This window comes from Fukomys damarensis, unplaced genomic scaffold, assembly GCF_012274545.1.
Source record: "Fukomys damarensis isolate Sample0158 unplaced genomic scaffold, DMR_v1.0_HiC HiC_scaffold_1, whole genome shotgun sequence".
Taxonomy (NCBI): Eukaryota; Metazoa; Chordata; class Mammalia; order Rodentia; family Bathyergidae; genus Fukomys; species Fukomys damarensis.
The window spans coordinates 32,935,942-32,956,257 of record NW_022900913.1 but is presented as its reverse complement, the minus strand read 5'-3'; the positions used below and the strand labels follow the sequence as shown (position 1 = coordinate 32,956,257).

Genomic DNA, 20,316 nt, shown 5'->3' with positions numbered 1-20,316 from the left:
ATATATATTACATGTTGATCCTGTTACTTACAGTAGTTTTGTATGTCCCACTGTGCTTAGCCTGTGAGTGTCAGAGTCCTGGCACACTGGAGCTGGACAAGGCGTAGAGATCATCTGTTCCCATGGATCCCAGGGAACTCATCTGTATGTAGAGAAGTAACTTGTTCCTGCTCATTTGGTTTCATAGACATGTCCCATGCCCTTTGATCTGACTTTATGTTTATTACAAACACTTTTGATTATCAGCATTTTGTTAGGTTTTTCAGATAAAGCCATGCTTACAAGGGATGCTGCAGATCAATATGATAGTGAGTTGTATACCTGTTGGGATATATTCTAAGAAGTGTGTGCTTGTGTGATTTTATCATTGCACCACTTCAGAGAAAACACATTTACAAACAAAAATGCCTGCAAGGTCACCAGGTGATAAAATTTCATGGGACCACTACAGTCATAAGCCATCCGTGGGCTATGACTATAAATTCCTGATGCAGAATAATTGCTAATAACCTCCTTTACCAAGCAGAGGGAAATTAATCATCAGCAATTAATTCTCTTAATTAGGAGAGTTTAAATCCTAGAGTTCTACAGGAATGAGAGCTTTGTTTTAGCCGTAAAGGAGACTCAGTCATCCACTGTTGGAGAACCAGTGACATGTTTTGAATTATTGGGTAGATGAGCAGAATTTGGAATTAGAAATAGTAACTCCTTTTTCACTTGGCAGGGGCTTTTATGGATGAATCTGCCTGAATGGAAAATTATTCTAAAGCTCAGAGCTTCTGGTTATCTGTTTTTGTTTGTTTATTTTTAATAATCTGTAAGATTTGTTGTCCTCCGATGCTACTTAGCTTGGTATGAAGTATTAACTGTTAGCCTTGATGAGATAATAGAATCATACAGCTGAACTGATAGTTTGTTATAGGTTTATTAAGAAGTGGGCAAAATTGAGAATCTGTCTTTCATTGATTTGTGGAAGACTCGTTTACAAGCTAGTTTGAACCAAAATTATCACAGTAAACCATATAAGTTAACCAATTAAATCACAGAGGCAGTGGAAGAATAGGTTTGTTATATTACACATACTCATTTCTTGATGAACAGATTATTTAATACTATAATTCTGGAAGGCTGGGATGTGGATGACTTACTGGAGTATTCCTACTTACATGTGGACAGCTAATAAATTCTGTCTGATAATATATATGTACCTGTTCTTGTGATTGCTTGTGCATAGTTCTATGCTATTTAGGTGTAGGAATTTTTTAAGGGCCCAAGATGCCATCTCATTCTGAATAAAATTCCTGCTTCTGTAACAATAACTGAACAAGCCCAGTAACCCTTCTGTGCCTGCTTCCCCCATCCTCCTTCTTGTACAGCTGCATCTCTGAAGGACTCAGTGGTTGGCCACTCTGGTTGATTATGAGCATTTCCCAGGATTTGATTATTTTGTCTGGGAAAGACTACTTACCGCAATCAGTTCTTGAATTTCTGTGCTGAGCTTCTGGGATGATTTCAACTCTCCCACGTAACCATGACCTAAATTTGCTTTATATTTAAACGTAGAAATTTTTTCTTCTTATACTTTTGATAGTAAATATAAATTATATGATTGAGATTAAAATATGTTCCTAAAAGAAAAGTAAACAGAAATACAGTTTGTAAATCATTACAACTCTATTTTTATTAGATTTATTTGGATAAGGAGTGCCATTAGTGGAGTTTCAGAAAATAAAAATTCAGCAAACTAAATTTTAGATTCAAAAAAATGGAAGGAATTATAGAACATTGATATCTTCCGTGTAATATCTTTGTTTTACATTTATCTAAGAATTCTTGGATTTTTATCTTCTTTTAACCATGAAAATGTTTGAAATTCGAGTTGTGCTAAAGAAAAGGAAAAAAATTAAACTTCTCTCTTTCTCTTTAGGTATTCTAGAAAAATGTTGATTACTAAAGCCAAGTACCACAATTTATTTGAAATTCCACCATCATTAGCTTCTATGCCAACGAGCTATGAGATGCTTTTATATTTATGTTTCTTTATTAGAAATGATAAGTTCCTTATTTGCAAAACATCATATATATGTTCTCTATATTGTGAGCTCTTAAAGGACTTGGCTTATGTCTTATCATCTGTGACTGATAATATTAAGTCAAATATAAATTAAATGTCTGCTGAATTTTTAAGTTGGAAAGTATGTGGCAAAACACACTCTCACCATAAACTATCTAATAACATTTTTTAGAGCCTCAAGACTGACTTTTTTTTTTTGGTACCGGGGATTGAGTTCGGATCCTTGCGCTTGCAAGGCAGGCCACTGAACCGCTGAGCTAAATCCCCAGCCCAAGACTGACTTTTGACCTGGTCCAGTGGTAGCCTGGGCAAGCACATTAGGCACTACTTGTTTGCTATGTTAGGATATTAGTCTAAAACAAAGTAAAGGCCAAATACGCAATGCTTCTCAGTGCCAAGATCAATAAAATACAAAAAGGTCTTCTGTAACTAGAGCCAAGTTCAAATGTTTAATGTGTTGAAAAGCCAAACAGAAAGGCATGAAAGAGTGGTTCTAAAAATTTCCAGATCAATGACTGGCCAAATATATTCTGATTAATTGACCTGAAGATTTGGAGGAAGTTTCACATATATAAAACAGCAGAAGCAAATGGGCCATACCCACCTTCTTGTAGTATTTTAGGGATATGATTTTATTAGTCAGAGCTCCAGATAACAGCATCGGTACTTTTAATGCTGGGTAGTTGAGTTTGCCAATGAGACCCTTTTTAGGGATTGATTAAAGCCAAGGGAAGTGATTAATAGAAGAACCCTGGAGCCATGTGTGCCTGTCACATTTCCTCGAAAATAAAGCCTAATTGGAAATAAGCCTTAGCATGATTTTTTTTAGGATGCTTGTAATATAAGCCCTACCACAAAAATAAGCTCCAGTTAAGATCGTCAGCCAGACAGATACATTTAGTATGCTGTTGCACCACACAACGGATGTATTGAATTACAAAATAATATATATAGCTAAATATAGGTAAATAATATTATTGACATACTTAAATAATAATATGTTATAATTTAATATTTGTAAATACTCAACCATGTGCCTTTGGACAATAGGTAAATACCTATGTAAACAGATGGCCGTGAGACTTATTGTCAAAAGACCAATTGGAGTGCAAAGTGCACGAATCATATGCACACCTGATAATAAATGGATGCAGTTATGTCTAAGATGTGTCTTCATAATTCATCTTGTTGGGTGTGGTAATGATGCACTAGGGCAGGCTATGTGGATAAGAAATGCTCATTTAAGGAGCTCCCTAGTACTGGATATGAGAGATTGGGGCCAATAGTAGACAGAAAATGGAGTCACAAGAAATTCAAGCTGGAATTTGGGGTTTGAAGAATTATGACAGTGTTCCAGAAGGTGACGACATGACTGTATTTAAATAAACATAGATTTTTATACATGGGTAAATGAATAAATGTAGATTATCATACATGAAAAAATAAGATGCCTTGTGAAAATAAGCCCGATTGCATCTTTCAGAGCAAAAATTAATATAAGACCCAGTCTTATTTTCAGGGAATTATGGTAGCTACTTGGAAGGCTGAGGCAGGAGGATCACAAATTTGAGCTCAGCATGGAAAACTTAGACCTGAAATAAAGGTTGGAATGCAGCTTAGAGGTGGAGTGCCCTTGGTTCTCAGTCCTGACAGGAAAGAATGAAAGAAAGATGGAAAGGAAGGAAGGAGGGAAGGAAAGGAAAAAGAAGGGATGGAGAAAGAAGGAAGGAAAGGAAGAAAGGAAACAAGGAAGGAAGGGAATTTTTTTAAAAAAGGAAACGGGTTTAGTAACAGGAGCGCTGTGCCCAACAGTCATTATCAGTACTGAATGAAAGCTTTGTGTAAGAAATTGTCTAACTTGCAACTTACGAGAGAGAGGGTCTTTTGAATATAAATCCTGACATCTGTGTTCTCTCACCCCTGGTCCTTCTGACAGGAACTCCCAGTGGCTGAGCCCAATCAGATGCCTTAGCAGGAGTCCCTTGGTTTTTTCTAAAAGTTGATTATTCCAGGCACAGAGCAGACTAGAAGCTGGAAAGTAGATCCACAGCAGCAAACAGAAAATAATTGGAAAGGAGGCAATGCAGTGGCCGGTGGGGGGTGTGTCAAAGTGGAATTGAGTAGTAAATTCATTTGATGCATGTAGTTCTCTCTATGTGCTGCATATCCTTGCAGGTGCTTGGGGTGAAGAGGTGAAAAAAATAGACTGAGACGCCTGCTCTGTGCACCTTTATTCTAGAAACAAGTAGACGATACAAGTAGTCACCATAACAAATAAGTACTTTTTTCAGTGTATTAGAAAATGTTGTGTACCAGAGGCCTGTGGACCTGACAGAATAGGGGAAGGGGCAGTGAGAAGGCCCCCAGGGGGGACAGACCTGGCAGGAGAGACAGGAGGAGGCCAGCAGAGTCAGAGAAGCAAGCAGAAAGGAAAAGGAACATGATGTCAGAGATGGGCATTGCAGGCTGCTCTAGAGTCCTAAGTGAGCCCATTGCTTTAAACAGCATTGACCTGTTTGACGTATGTTTTATAAGATTCACATTGGCTTCCATGTGAGTGGATTGCAGGAGTCAGGGATAGAAGCAGGGGAGTTTTCTGTGGAAGCCAAGCAAGAGATGGCACAGGGAACAGAGGAAAGAGTGAGGAGTAGTCTGATTCTGGGTGACTTTTGAAGGTAGAATCAGATTTGATTTGATAGATTTCAAGGAGAAAAGGTAAAGTTTATGTTGTTAGTTTTGTACCTGCTAGGTGAGATGTTGAAGGCTAGAGGGGAAGCAAAGTTTGGAGAGGTAGAATTGTTAATCTGAAGAACTAGATTCTGAAGAACTTGTTACCTGAAGAACTGGTAAGAGTGGTAGGTTAGAAAAAATTAAAAAGAAATAGAAAAATCAGAAGGCATGTGTGAACCAGCATTGGCAAGATAGTCTTAGAAAGGCAGAGAATGTTTTGTGATATGGAGACCTCTAGTGGACAAGTACATTGTTACCCTGCAGGGACTTCCCATCTCCAAAATACTCTGGAAAATATTTATGTTATGTCTTTGTTGGTTCTATTTTGAAACAAGAGAGAATGGATCATAAATAAGATAGCTATTTTTATACCTATGATGGATGGGAAATGTTATCAGTTTGTCACCTGAACGTTTTGAAGTGCGCATCATGCCAAGGGAGGTAAGAGGCTTAGACATGATAAATTCTAAGCCTGGAGGAGTCATTTGAGTCAAAATGGGCACTTGTGGGTGTGAAGAATATGAGACTGGAGACTGGAATAAAAGTAGAGGAAAGAAGTTGTGAAAAGAAATGTCAATAATTTGCCATTCAAGCTGCCATGTTTGAAATCTTGATTTTCAACTTGATTGCTTGAGGAATTAGTGAAGCACACTTCTGGGGGGTCTAGGAAGGTTATGGGCACACGGCCTTGGGAACTATCTGGTGCCCGGCCCCTCCTGTGCATCGATGTTTCCCCGTGTCCTGCTTGTCAGTACCATAAAGTCAGCTGTTTTGTTCCAGCCAAACCCTTTCATCCTGATGTTCTGCCTTGGAGCCAGCTGACCATAGACTGACACCTCTGAAGCTGAACCAAAATAAACCTTTAAGTTGGGGTGTCGGGCATTTTGTCCTACCAACAGAAAAGCTGACCAATACAATGTATTTACATGGCAAACAAGTGGATATCCTTTGTGACCATTAGATTACTTTCCCTCACCCACTGTTCCCTGTACTTCATTGCCAAAGTCAGAATTCTGCAGTGAGTTGTGTCTATGCCAGGATAGACAGCAAGTCTTAAGAATGAATCGTTTCCCTCTAAATGTCTCTTGATTTGTCCCCTTTTCTCTATTTCTCTTGCCTGTCCATTATTTCAAATGCCCATTATCGCTCGTTTGGACTATTTCAAAACTTCTTAAATGTGCTGTTTGCCTCTGGGTTTTGAATATCTTCAATTCATTTTATGTCCTGTAAGTGTCTTATATGTCACATTTTGTTTGGTACCAGGGATTGAACTCAGGACCTTGTGTGAGCAGGCACAGTGCCACTGACCTAAATCCTTGGTCCTAATGTCACTTTTTGTGACTTTTTTTATAAGGCCAGAAGGAAGATAATGACATTCTGTATATGTATTTTGGGTACATTTCTTTTGGATACATATCCAAGAATTGCTGAATCCTAGCATATGAATATTCAGCACTAATAGATCCTACTGCCATTTTTCCAAAGTGAATGTGTCAAGTTTCATTCTCCTCATTGTATTCGAGAGTTCTGATATTTCACATCCTTGCCAATACTTGATATTTTCCTTCTTCTTTTCTTTCCCCTTTGTTTTTTTGAGGCAGAGTCTCCTTTGTAGTTCAAGCTGGCCTCAAACTCACAGCAATCCTCCTGCCTCAGCCTCCCAAGTGCTGGGATTACAGATACATGCCACCGCACCTGGCCAATATTCTCTTCTTTTTAATTAGCCATTCTTTCATGTTTGTGGTGGTATCTCATTTTAGTTTTTACTACTAAAATATTTTGCCATTAAAAATAGTTTTATAGGACCTAGGGACATAGTTCAGCAGTAAAACGCTTTCTTCACAAGTTTAAACCCTGGGTTTGATCCCAAGTACTGGAAAATAAAAAGATTTTATGAATTAATACCAATTTTCTTTGTTATCTTAGAAATATTTTCTTTCTCTAGTTGATGAAAATATTTCTGAAATTTCTGAGAGGAAAGGAATAAAGTGACTGGAAGTGTACAAGTTTTTATTCATTTATTAATCTATTTTTGTCACATTGATTTTACTTAAAATTCTAGACGTATTTTGCTCTGAAAGTTATGATAGAAATGTGAAGTAATGCACAAACCTGAAAACTAATAAAAAAGACCAGCACTGCCTTAACTAAAGAATACACTGAACACCAGTATAAAAATAATAGAGATAGTAAATCAAAGTATATGAAATTTAACATACAGGATTATTCTTCTTACCTATAATCTTTTCACTCTTTTGCGATTAATTTGCTGATTTGTCTAGGTTAAGCATGTTCACATCTGTTAATGTTTTTGAGCAAAATGTGATATAGAAAAAATATAGCTGTTTATAATTTGGGTTCATATTTTAATGAGTATGACAATTTTCTGTCTCATTAAATACAAGAATGCTCATCCTTAGGGGAAGTGGGAAGGGAGGGGAAAGGAAATAAGGGACAATAAATATGAGAAAAGGAAAAAATGGAAACAAAGTCTTTGTAAATAGGGAAAGGTAGAGGGGATGAAAGGAGGGCAGGGGTATGGGGAAAAAAAATGAGAACCAAGATCTGTCATGTAAAGTCACAGTATCTCAATGATGTATGTAACTGTACTAAAAAGTACCAATAAATAAAGTCAGTGAAAAAAGAATGCTCATCTTTTTAAGCACATAATGAACTTTTCCATCCACATTTTCCTTTGAGGTCATTATATTGCTGTCACATTCATGTATTCTTCCAAAGTACAGGACAAGAATGACTTCATCTCTTTACTTAGCTTCTAACTCAGGATCACTTTGCAGTAATAGAAAAAATGTTTCGAGAATTATAGGATGGATACTGGTTTGGAAATTGTCTATGTCCGTAACTGCCTGAGATATTTTTGAGGAAAACATCACTTAACCTTTCAAGCTTTAGTTTCCTTAACTGTAAATTAAACAAAAAGAATATCTATCTTAATCTACAGTACCACCGTCAGGGCGATAAATACATTAGCAGCATGGATTCTTTTCTCTTCTATGTTAATAAAATTTATCTTTTAAAAAATATGTGGTGTAATGTTCTGTCAGATGTTCCTGTGATTGTAAGCTTCATTTTTCTTCCAGGGTCGACAACTTTGGCTTGGGCCTTTTACTTCGATCCAAGCAGATAAAACGGATGATCTCTTCATATGTAGGGGAAAATGCAGAGTTTGAACGACAGTTCTTATCTGGTGAATTAGAAGTAGAGCTGACACCTCAGGTGAGAAGATTTCTTGGCATTTCTTTTATGATACTAGTTTATTTATATTTTCCCTAAACATTTCTCTGTGTAGGACAGGATATATTTTGCCAGACCAAGAAATTTTGCTCATAAGCCACACCTGATGGTTGTTAGAGGATTAATAATTTATGCTACTGTATAATGGGAAAGGAGGTAGAGTAATTCAAGTAAAAATATTTAGGGTGCAGTGTAAACTTTTGTTTGACACAACAGTGTATTTTATGTCAGAAGGAAGCAAAAGGACTTGCTAAAATGCTTGAAGACTGTCCTAAAAGTCAGTTTCTATAAATCAGAGTGGAAATTTGTGAGTGCTAGTGATCAGCTCTTGCTGAGACACATCAGGAGTGTGAAGACCCTGGAGGGTAAAACTGGCTCCCTCAGAATTAGTACTGGGGTCAGAGCCCAAGTCCTCAGGGAACTGGTGTTATTACAAAATAAGTAATTACAACAGTCAGCCTGGGAGATTTTCATTTTTTTTCTACATCATTTCCTAACTGATGAATAATTTGTCATAGGAGAAGGCAAACATTTTAGTCATGTGGGGGCTCTACTTGGCGTGCTCTGGCTTCATCTCTGAATCCAAGCCTCCCCCTCTACTTGAGAATAATATTACCTCTGACTTTACCAAGTTGCTGCTATTATAATGTAACAAAATAAAAAAAAATGTTTTGGTGATTAAATCTAGAGTGTGCTGGTCTAGAGAAAGCACTTATAGGGCACTGTGCTTTCTTAGGCTTCTCAATATTACAGTCACACCTGACCACTCTACAGCATTGTCACTGTGCTTATCATTACACTATGTTTGATACTTACTCGATTTTCACTTTAAGTTTTGTGAATAAACAAAGATATGCCTTCCTAATCTGCTTAGGCTGGTGAAAACAAACACAGATTGGTTAGCAATTTTTTCCCCATGGTTCAAGGTCAAGGTGCCGGGCACTTTAGTTACTGGTAACAGTTCCCTTCTTGGCTTGCAATGGCTGACTTGCTCTGTGTCTTCACATGACAGTGAGGTGGGGGAGAGAGCAGTGTGTGAGTTCTCTGATGTCTCTTCTGGTAAGGATGTTAATCCTGTCAGATCACGGCTCCATATTTATGACTTCCTTTAACCTTATTTATCTCCTTATAGACTCTATTTTCAACTACAGTCACATTGAAGCTTGGGGCTTCAACTTGTGAATTTAAAGGTTACACAGTTTGGTCCACAATGTACTTTTTTTTTCATATTATAGATGGAGACAGCTTATCTTTTACATTGTGGAACTACTGAAAATTAATCTCTCAATTATCCTTTGTATATTTTGCATTATCCCCTATTTTGTCAAAGGACAATGTAGGAGAGGAACTTCCTTAAGTTTTCTTTTTCTTCCATTAAGTTAAAATGAATTGATGAATTAATTGATGACTCTCTGCTCAACTTAGTGGTATATAAATAAACAGTGGCTCTATCAGCTACTTTGTAGCTGGGTTGAGGGAGAAGTGCCAATGAAGTTGAAGGGATCACAACTCCTTTAGGGGTGAAAGTGGGTATTTGTGTTAGGTGCAGAGAAATTCGGTAGAAATATTCTACTTTCAGACTATTGCCCAATTGGTCAGAAAGAAGGAACAGAATGTTTGGAGGCGGGGTCTGCATAAAAATATTTTATAGTAGAAGAAGTTATTGTAGTTGTTTTTGTGATTTAGTTGTTGAATGTTGTTAACTTAAAGTGCAACACAAAGTAGAGTCATCTCTGTCCATTATAGAGAACAGAGCACCAGCTTGTTGGAAGATTTCCTGTGATTCTGTAAGTTCCTCCTATGACAAAAGATTCCACTTACTTGGGTGACTCAATGTCTGAGCTCCCCACTGTCAGTCTCTTCTTTGAGTCAAATATTTAAAGGGCCCAGCTATTGTAGGTTAACACAAATATACTGTTAATATTTACATGGATTCTTTCTATTGATTAGCCAGTTATCCAGTAAAACATGATAGAGTAAGACCTCAGTGGCAGGTTTCAGTGTCAGGGGCTGTGTTGAGACGTGTTCAAGGGCAGAGTTCATGCCCAGGGAAACCTTGAGGGGACAGTCAGTTGGAGGTGGGAGAGACTTTATGGATCTTAAATTCACTAGAAGAGGGTGGTTGTCCTTAGGAAAGAAGACATTCAAAAAGAGAAACAAAGAAACTTCACTTGCAGGTTTGTTTACTGTGAAATAAAATGTGAAATAATCTTGTCTCTTAAAACCAATTTACTCACATGCATACTCTTTGCTTAATTTCAGCTAGATAATTTAATAGATCAAATATTTATGGAAATAGTTTAAAATAAGTTCTAAGATAAATTTGAGCTCTTACATTATTGAACTATTGTTATCAATGACGAAAAGATTTAGGCCATACCTTCATACACAGTAAGACAAAAAATTAGATGATATTTAAATATAGTAAATATATTTAAAATATATATATATATTAAAAAATATATATATAGCTAAAGTGACATAATTCAAATTTTTTTGTTTTGTTTTGGTTCTGGGGATCGAACTCAGGACCTTGTGCTTGAAAAGCAGGTGGCAGCACCACTGAGCTGAACCCCTGGCCCATATATTAGATTTGAAATTTGAGACGTCAAGAGACCATAGGGAGGTCTGGAAGCTGAAAGCATGACTAGACAAATAAGCAATTGCATTTTGAATGTGGACTAAGAATGGAGTAGTTGTCATGTAGGGATGCAGAAAACTAAAAAATTGATTTTCCATCATGGTGTTAGGAAAATATGCACATCAATCTCTAATGCTAGGTACTTCTTAGAATTCTAAGTCTCTAGAGAGTAGGGGACCATGTCTGTAAATACTGCTGTGTCCCCAGACAGATATGTGCTTGGTGAATTTTTACAGTGTCAGTTGATCGTTTGTAGGGCACACTTGCAGAGAGGATTCGCGCAGGAGGGGCTGGAGTTCCTGCATTTTACACCAGCACAGGGTATGGGACCCTGGTGCAAGAAGGAGGCGCACCTATCAAATACAACAAGGATGGCACCATTGCCATTGCTAGTAAGCCAAGAGAGGTAAGCCACGCATTCATCTGGGTAATGCCAGGATATCTCTTCTGCATGGGACCTGGGTGGGTGCACTGGGCAAAATCACTTTGGTAAGCAAAAGTGTTCATTTTCTTAAATATGTTAGGTGAGACTTGTAGCTGAAGTTGAGTATATGTAGTAATTAAAGTCACATAGAGAAGCCAGAATAAATACGAAGAAAAGAAGCTATATTTCATATATAATGTACTTGTAAAGACTAGTTAACTGATTTTATGTAAGATTTTAACAAATTTAGGAACATTTATGCTTGCTGATTTTGCTTATATAGAAAATAGAGAAGTTGATTCATGTGGAATTAAACTTTCATGCTCAGGCTCATCATCCTCATGTGACTAAAGAAGAAAAACAAAGGAAAATATAAGTTTGAAATCTTGGAAAACAGGGTATAGTTATAATCATATAACGAAATAGAGGGCTTGTATCATCAAGTTTATATTTTGTATCTTGAACAAACATGAGCTTTTCATTGACTAAGCAAATTTATTTCAAATGCGGAGTGGGATGGGACGCTATGTTTTTTTGAATGAAGCAGTTCCAGAGGCACAATTTACTCCATGTTTTATCTCTCTTCTGAGAAATTTTAAAAGTTTTTTATGTTTTTGGTTTTATTTTGCCACACTGGAGGTTGAACCCAGAGTACTCTGCCCGAGCTTCATCTCCAGTCCCATTCAGTCACTCAGTCATTTATTATGTGTTTGCGACCCATCATGATTCTGTTCACCTTGGGGTACCGGCACATACGTATATAGCATATTGATCCTTCTTACTCCGCATTCCCTGGCCCGCCTTTCCGTCTTCCCCCTTCTCCAACAACTTCACTTATGCATAAGGGGAGACCTCTAGACATACATGTAGATATTTGAGATAACTTTAAAAATTACACAGGCCAATGTTTCATGACTATATTTTTAGTACTTTTTCATTCTCCTTGTGCAGATGGCTGAAAACAGTGAACTATCAATGAGGGGGGTGGCTTGCAGAAATACTGAGCTTATATCTTTGAGAAAGTGAATGCAGTAAGTGAAGGAACCTTTGTGCCTCGAGGGATGCTGGCTCTGCCGTCTTGTTCTGGGCCGGTAAAGGGCCACTGAAAGTGCCTCTCACTCAAGTGTTGTCTCCAGCTGGGTCCTTCATCTGGAGCTTTGCCTTTCTGCTGAGAGTGACCTATATTGATTCAAACTTTTACAAGCATATTTTTTTCATATTCAGTCTTCCTTTTTCCTTTAATGCCTAATTAGATTTTTTTTAAATCTCTAGATAAAGGAGCCTAATTATGAAAATGAATCTTAGACATATACAATACAAGTACCCCGAAAAATCAGGTTAACACTTCGATAGCTTATTAGAAATGATAGCATTAGCTCGCGCTGGGAAAATATGATACACTGGAATCTTTTCTGGGTTCATTTATGCCTGGAGCTAGGTGTAGGAATCCAGTTGGTTTGTAATTTTGTCCAAATCCCCTAGGAATATGATAAATTATTCCTTGAAACAATTCTTCTCAGTGTTTTAGTTCCCTTGCTTCTGTTTGGAAAAGGAAGTGAATAAATTCCTTGGTTCAGTGGTATTTATTAAGCTCTCTCACTTTAGCAGGGAGGATTCTAAGCCCTCTGGAGAAATGGTGGATCTCCAGACTCAGTCTGCCCACCAGTGGAAGAACTGTCAGCGACTGACCAAACACCTAGTGTGTATGGTGGGAGTGCTGTGAGGAAGAGACAAGGAAGTCAGGGGCAAAGAGCACGATCAGTGGCCAGGCAGGTGGTGTTCCAGTGGGTAGTCAGGGTGTATTATTCACTTTCTCCTGGCTGAGAAATTTAAAGCAGGAGAGGTTTATTGTGGCTCACGATTCAGTCCATGTTTAGCTGGCTCTAAGGCAGAAATAACAGGGAGAAGGGCATGCCAGAAGAAAAGGCATTCAACCCGTGGCACCCAGGAGGCAGAGAGGGAAGGGAGGACCTGGGGACCAGAATGCGTTCTTCAAGGACATACCTATAGGGACCCACCTCCTTCAAGCCCCGCCTTCTAACAGAAAGTCAGCTATAGGGCACCTATGATTCAGTCACCTTCCAAACACATGAGATATTTGGGGAACATTTTAGATCAAAGCCATAACATTTCACTCCTGACTGGACAGTCATGCCCATCTCATTGAGCAGAATGCATTTAGGCCATCTTTGAGAATTGCCGAAAAGTCCAAGCCCAAAGTCTCTGAGACTGAAGGCAATCTCTTAGCTATGAACTTTTTTAAAAATCAAAAAGAAAGTTAAACATTTCCAACACACACTGGCATAGGGTAAACATTCCCATTTCCAAGGAGAGAAATAGGTGGGTAGAAAGAAATCAGACCTAAGCAAGAAAGAATCCTACCAGGGCAAATATTCAATCCTATAGTTCCATGTCCAGTGCCCAGAGTAATTTGTAGTGAGATCTAAGCTCTTGCTTGGGAAGCCCTGGACCTGTGGCATTGCTGGTTGTAGTCCACATGGCCTCTCTCTTGGAGCGACTTCTCTTACTGCCCCTGTCCTCAGAATATGTTCCTTGTTCCTGGCATCTCCAATTTCTTGAGGTCTCTACTGCACCTTTGTCTTTGCTCTCACATGTTCATACACTGCCCCACCAGGAGCACACTGCCTGACCTCTCAGGCCTTCCTCTGAAATCTGGGTGGACGCTTTCCATGTCCCTCTAACTCTTGCATTCTGCCTGTGTCTGTAAAACCAGAACCATGTGGATGTTGCCATTTTCTGATAGATTGCCTGTAGGGTATAAAAGAATCAAGCATACTACTCATTGGGATAGATGGGACACGGAATAATCAAAGAGCTCTTTTTGTCAGAGATGTGATACATTTGAGATGTCCAGGAGACCCAAGAGAAGGTTCACGGGGAGCTCCAAGTAGGTGAATTTAGAGCTGACATAGGAACTTTAAGGCACTGGCATATGACATTTAAACTCTTAGGACTAGATGAGGGACTTGGGCCTGCATGCAGATAGAGACCATTTCTTTGCCAAATAGATTGGGAAGAGAAGGAAGAACAGTAAATAAATATGGGGAAGTCCAGGAGAGTCTGATGATTTGAAATATCGCAATCAGAAAGATAAGAGCGCTTATCAACTAGCCTAAATAATGTGACGAGCCGGGGTAGTATAAGGACTGGAATTGACCAGTGAATTTGCAGAAATGGGGATCATTGGCAACACAAAGAGTGGTTTTTCTAGAATACAGGAAACGAAAATCTGGAGTAGATTCAAAAAAAAGAATTTAAAGTTGAAGAAGTAAAGACTGAAATACGCACCTATTTAAAGTGAATATAATAGTCTGTTAAAAGTAGTCCTTTTCCTCTTTTAAATTTTAGAATCACTAATATTCAGGGACATCTAGTGTGTAGACATCAGGAAGTTATATAATTGAAATATGAAAGTAGAGCTAATTGCTTGATTTTTCCCTGTGTTAGCAAATATTTACTTCAGTTTTCTAGGTCTGTATGCAAAACACTTCATTATCATCACTGGTGTTTAACAGTGAGGGTTTTTGAAGTATGCAAACTATTTTTTTAAAATGTTATATATTGATAGGCAGTTTATACATGTCATATTAATGAGATCTATTTATCATATACCAGGTTCATTGATATTTTATAGCAGGAAACTGGGGTGATATCTTTTAAAGAAGCTTTTATTTAAGGAAAAATTTATGTTTATTTATAATTTTTTTTGATACCATGGATAGAACTCGGGTCCTTGTGCTTGTGTGGAACATGGCAGCACCACTGAGCTAAATCCCTGGCCCAGGGAAAATTTATGTTTTACATCATAGTTTAAAAATACACGAGTCAAAGTTTCTGTTGAAGCATTTTCTGAAATGCACTTAGTCTGTTATTCCACTAGGGGGTGCAGTAGGAATGAGATTGAAGTTCCGTCTTCACAGGCTCATTCGGGTGGAAAGCCAGTGGCTGTTCTTCCCACTTTCCTTTGTTTTAATTCACAGAGACAAATCCCCAAGAAGAAAAAGGCAGAGTTTTGCTATATGTTCTGCTCTAAATTTCATGGTACAATTAAAAAGCAGTAAACATAAAAGTCAGTAACATTTCATTAAATTAGCAATCACAGAAACGGTATAGTAAAATAAATCTAGCATTCATATTAGCAACCGAAACTATGAAGTATCTGTGAATAAGTCTAAGAAAAATATGCAGCACTTTTATGGAGATATGATAAAACTATTGAAGGAGGAATGAAAAATTCAGTAAAAAAGAGGCTTATATTATGCTCATTGGTAGGAAGATCTCTCAAAACCAATTTACTGGCACTGTATATCCCGATTAAAATCCCTGTGGATGATTATAGATCACAGATTGAGGAGTAAAGGTGAATGGATTTCTATAACTATTTTATGTTAAAAAGCAGTACATAGACCATTTTGTGTAGCTTATATAAGTATTTTCTGGGGTAAAAAGAAAGAGGGACTATTTTTCATGTTACATACGCTACCTACACACACAAATAGTAAAATACTAACATAATCTCTCCTTTAGACCTGTAGAATTTAGTTCCTCAGATGCATCACACTTTCTGTCATCAATGTGCCTTTGCACAGTCTTTCACGAAGACTGTCTTTTCACAGTCTCTGTTGCCTCCTGTTACTCAAGAATCCCCTGTTGAGACTCCTCCCCTTTGATAACCCTTTCCTCATTAGCTTGTATTCCTACTTTCTGCCTCTGTCCCAGCACATATCGCAATCAAACCAGACCTATGCAGAAGCCTGACAGTGCTCTTTGTCTCCTACAGGTGAGGGAGTTCAATGGCCAGCGGTTTATTCTGGAACAAGCAATTACAGGGGATTTTGCTTTGGTGAAAGCCTGGAAAGCAGACCAAGCAGGAAATGTGATTTTCAGGTATTTAAGTGGTTTTTAAAAAGTGTTAATATATTAATGTACTAACAGCCATGTCTGTATTTCTAAGTTATGGTTATGAAAAAGATATCATAGTGAATTTAATATTTAAATATTCACTAAAACAGGCTTACAGTCATACACACCCATGTGCATGTTGTATGTATACACCCGTAAGTGCATGCAGGGCTGCTGCATGATGTACTTGTGTAGTCTGTGCTGATTGTCTGATATCCATGTTGTACTGTTTATTAAATATTTGCATCTATGTATCCTTGTACAGGGTCACATGCAATTATTTTTCCCTAGGTAGTTCCCTGTGTCAAGATCAGGTTTTTTTTTTTTGGTACTGGGGATCGAATTTGGGACCTTGCACTTGCGAGGCAGGCCAAGGGGCCACTGAGCTAAATCCTCAGGCCCCAGACCAGTTATTTTCTTAGATAAATGACAGTAATCCACACTTCTAATTTTGATATTTTTTATTTATATATATTTTTTAAAATGTCAAATGTGTTTAATATTTTGGAAAGATATTGCTAATAAGAATTTAGCTCAAGCTTTTTCTGGTTGTACTGATGTCTCCCAGGATATACTTATAAAGCTACTTTCTGCTTATCCTTAATAATGTTGAATTTTCATTCTCATTAGCCACAGGCTTAATAGATTTTTAATGTCTCTTGATTACCCTAAACTAAATTTTCAATATTTAGTGTCTTAGATTTATAGATTATATAATATATAGTTGAGTTTTTAAAATTTTGTAGTCTTTGTTCACATTAGAATTTTGCAAAATGTGTTGTCTTACCAAAAAACAAAACAAAACAAAAAACAAAATGCTGGACACAGTGGGACATTCCTGTAATCTCAGCATTTGGGTGATTAAGGCAGGACGAACACTGTGAGTTTGAGACCAGCTTGGGCTGCATAATGAGTCTAGTGAGACCTTGTCTCAAAAGGCCAAAAAAAAAGATGCATCAACTTGAGACCATACCAATTAGGTTAGAGCAGTCATTTTCTTTCTCATAATATTGTTATTGGCATTTAATTAATATTTTATCCTTAGCAAATGCAATCTTGTAATCACAGTTAAATTCTCAGTGGCACATCATGTCATTTTTGTTTATATTTGAATGACCTATGTGATATCAATACTCTAATTTCTTGAATTCAGCCAATTTTTAAAAGCATAGCTAATTTTGACCATTATAGGAAACATTTTATGTCATATCTACTTTATTTGACATGTTGGTGTGATGTTTGCAAATTTAGTTGCTTTCTAGAGAAGATTGATGAAAACTGTATAATAGCAAATGGAAATGAATGATTTAAATTTTTAAGTTTAAATTATTTAAATGAGTGAATCATTTCCAGGAGTTTATCCTGTGCTTCATTCCTTGGCCTTGGTATTTTGAGAACTGCACAAAAGCTGTTCTAAACTCTGCCTTTATGCTAGAGATTTTTATTATTTATTCTTGTTTGTTTGTTTGTTTGTATGTTGAGACAGGGTCCTACTATGTAGTTGAGACTGAACTGGAACTCACTATGTAGCCCAGGGTGGTATCGAACTCACAGTGATCCTCCTGCCTCATCCTCCCGAGTGCTGGGATTACAGGCATGCGCCACCACGCCTGGCTATGCTAGCGTTATTGAGCTTTGGTATATAATAAGAGTTCTCATCATCCAAGGTCAGGTCACTTACATTCTTAAGATACTGAATTTCTTCACACTGAAGAGACAACTGGTTCAGAGGTTTTTCTAGGCTTCTGTTTAAATGGGAGCTCCCTGGACTCCTTCTCTAGTCTCTGTACTCTTGGATCTTTTGATGCCTGAACATCAGGTGCAAGCCAACCCAGCAACTGGTAAAAGTTCTAGGATTCCTTTCTCAAGGACACTGCTGTTATTACCTTTGAATCGGAGCAAAACAAACAGTGGTGGCCTCAAAGAGCTAGTAAAACATGAGTGTGGTTGATGTCTTTCCATGAAAGAAATTGTTCAATTGACATATACTCCCAGAAGCAAAAACATTTTAATTTTTATGCTTAGGGGAAATGTCTTAAAGAGTTTAGAATGGCAAAACCATCAGCAAATTTGGTATAATACCTTCTTGAAATTTTTATACATCAGGGTCTGATGTGGGCGTTGTACTTTGAAAATTTCATCAAAAAATGGTTCTCCAGAATGATCTTTATAGGTGACTCACAAATTACCACTGAGGGTTCCATTTAATTTCAGCAATAGGCTGCTTTTAATAAAGTATGCAATTACTTTACTTTTTCATATAAAGCACTCACTACTTTTTCTTTTTTAGTGTTTTAGTGCCAGCACATTATGTAGTGAAATATTTAATTATCGAAAGAAATATCTTTGTTGAAAGATTAAGGGAAACTTGTTACAGAGTAAATTTTCATTCTACTTTTTGTATTTCAGCTATATGTTCAATATGAAAAATAGTGCCTGTGTCACTCAACCCCTTTAGAAAAACTATATAAATTGAATGAAGTGGCCATAATATTTTTAAAATTTATGAAATATCTGCAAAATTTCATTAATGAAAAGTATGATACACTTTAAAACAAAAAGATTCACAGATTCTTTGTTAATAGAAATTCCTTTAATCTATAACATTTTAAAGTCTAAAGGTGCTTATTTTTGTTTTTCTTTCTCTTCTTCCTTATTTCCCTCATGTCTGATAGGAAAAGTGCAAGGAATTTCAATTTCCCAATGTGCAAAGCTGCAGAAACCACAGTAGTAGAGGTAAGGGAAGAGGTTATTTCTAAATTTCTGCTGTTAATTTTTTTTTTACCTTGATTAATTCAGAAGAAAGTATAACAGTCTTTTTGTTTTCTGGACAATGATAGCTTTTTTGTTTAGAATATGAAGAGGTCCTATTTAAATATATAATATAAACACATTAAAATACTTGTTGTAATAGCAGCTTTCTGGTCAATAGGAACTTCACTAGGTTGCTCTCTGGAATTCTAAGCATGGGACCAGTTTATAAAAATCCTCTTGTTTTAGAATAAAATCATTACAAACTCCAGGATGAATTTATGTATAGCCATGTATCATTTGGCAGGTACACAAAGAAATGTGATTCCAAACAGTTTCATCACTGTGCATACATCATAGAGTGTATTTACACAAACTAAGGTGGCTACAATGTCACTATAATCTTATGGGACCACTATCATCATATGTGTAGTTGGCCATTGATTGAAAAGAGCATTACGTGGTACATGACTATATACAGAATTCCAGGAAAATAGTGAATTATATCAGAAGTTCATTATCTTGCTGAGGTTGATGCTGTTCATTCTTTAAGGGAGGAATTTAGCACAGATAATGGCTTTAATGTGGTTCCATTTGGATCAGTTGAATGTAGGCACTGATTCCTTTAGGCATTCCAGGATTGGAGAGAGGATGAATAATTCTAGAGCCTTCCCAGTGTTAAGGCTGAGATGGAAATAGGTGTTTAAACAAAAATGTTGGCATTTGGGGTATTTCATGTATTTGATTCCCAAAGGAGACTTCAAAATGATTCTCACCTTGTAGCTTTGAGAATTACCTTGGCACCCGACATTCATGGGAGTTTGAGATAGCTTTCCCTTGGGAGGACTCTATAGGAGCCTCCTTTTAGAACCAGAGAGAGAGTATCTATTCCTGATCTTTCACATGAGGGCAGTGTTGTATGTGACATGTTTTCATTCGTTTGCCAGGATGATGTTTCATGGACATAATTTAGGAGTACTTTTGAAACAGTCAAATGTGATAGTTCTGTTCCTCTTTTGAAGTGCATTATTTTTACACTATTGGATGTGGTTTATTTTGCAGTGGATTTAGAATGTTTTTAGCATTGAAAATGAACAATGCCGTTTGTCTTCTCTATGTAATCTGTTTGTTATTTATTGAAATGTTTTAGTGACCCGTCCGTGGCACATATCTGTGGCATTCCTGAAGAATGGCCTATCACATAACTTATAGTAATCAAGAGACGAACATTCTATTGATTTTCTGTACTTCTATAAAACTACCAGAAACCAGTATTTTTTTTCCCTGAGTACAGAGGGGCCCAAAATATTATTCTGTCTGAAGTTCTATTTGATTTTTTTCCTATTATGAGCTGGCTCTTTTCAGCTACTTTTATTTATTTATGTAATATATGTATTAATTTTATTGGTACATTTTAGGTACACAATATGATGACATTCATCACTGGGAATTTTGTACCTTTATATGATATATCTTGGTTCTTATTTTCTTCCTCATTCCCCTGCCCTCCCTTCAACC

At 37.1% G+C, this 20,316-nt stretch overlaps 1 protein-coding gene across 1 annotated transcript in view; it reads left to right on the top strand.

Annotated features, from left to right (window-relative positions):
- Oxct1 (3-oxoacid CoA-transferase 1) overlaps positions 1-20,316 on the top strand; it is a 119,621-nt gene that overhangs the window by 3,491 nt on the left and 95,814 nt on the right. The window contains exons 4-7 of the mRNA XM_033761347.1: positions 7,906-8,041; positions 10,957-11,106; positions 15,926-16,032; positions 18,723-18,783. Coding sequence (XP_033617238.1) covers positions 7,906-8,041; positions 10,957-11,106; positions 15,926-16,032; positions 18,723-18,783 — 454 coding nt within the window. The remainder of the gene's footprint in view (positions 1-7,905; positions 8,042-10,956; positions 11,107-15,925; positions 16,033-18,722; positions 18,784-20,316) is intronic.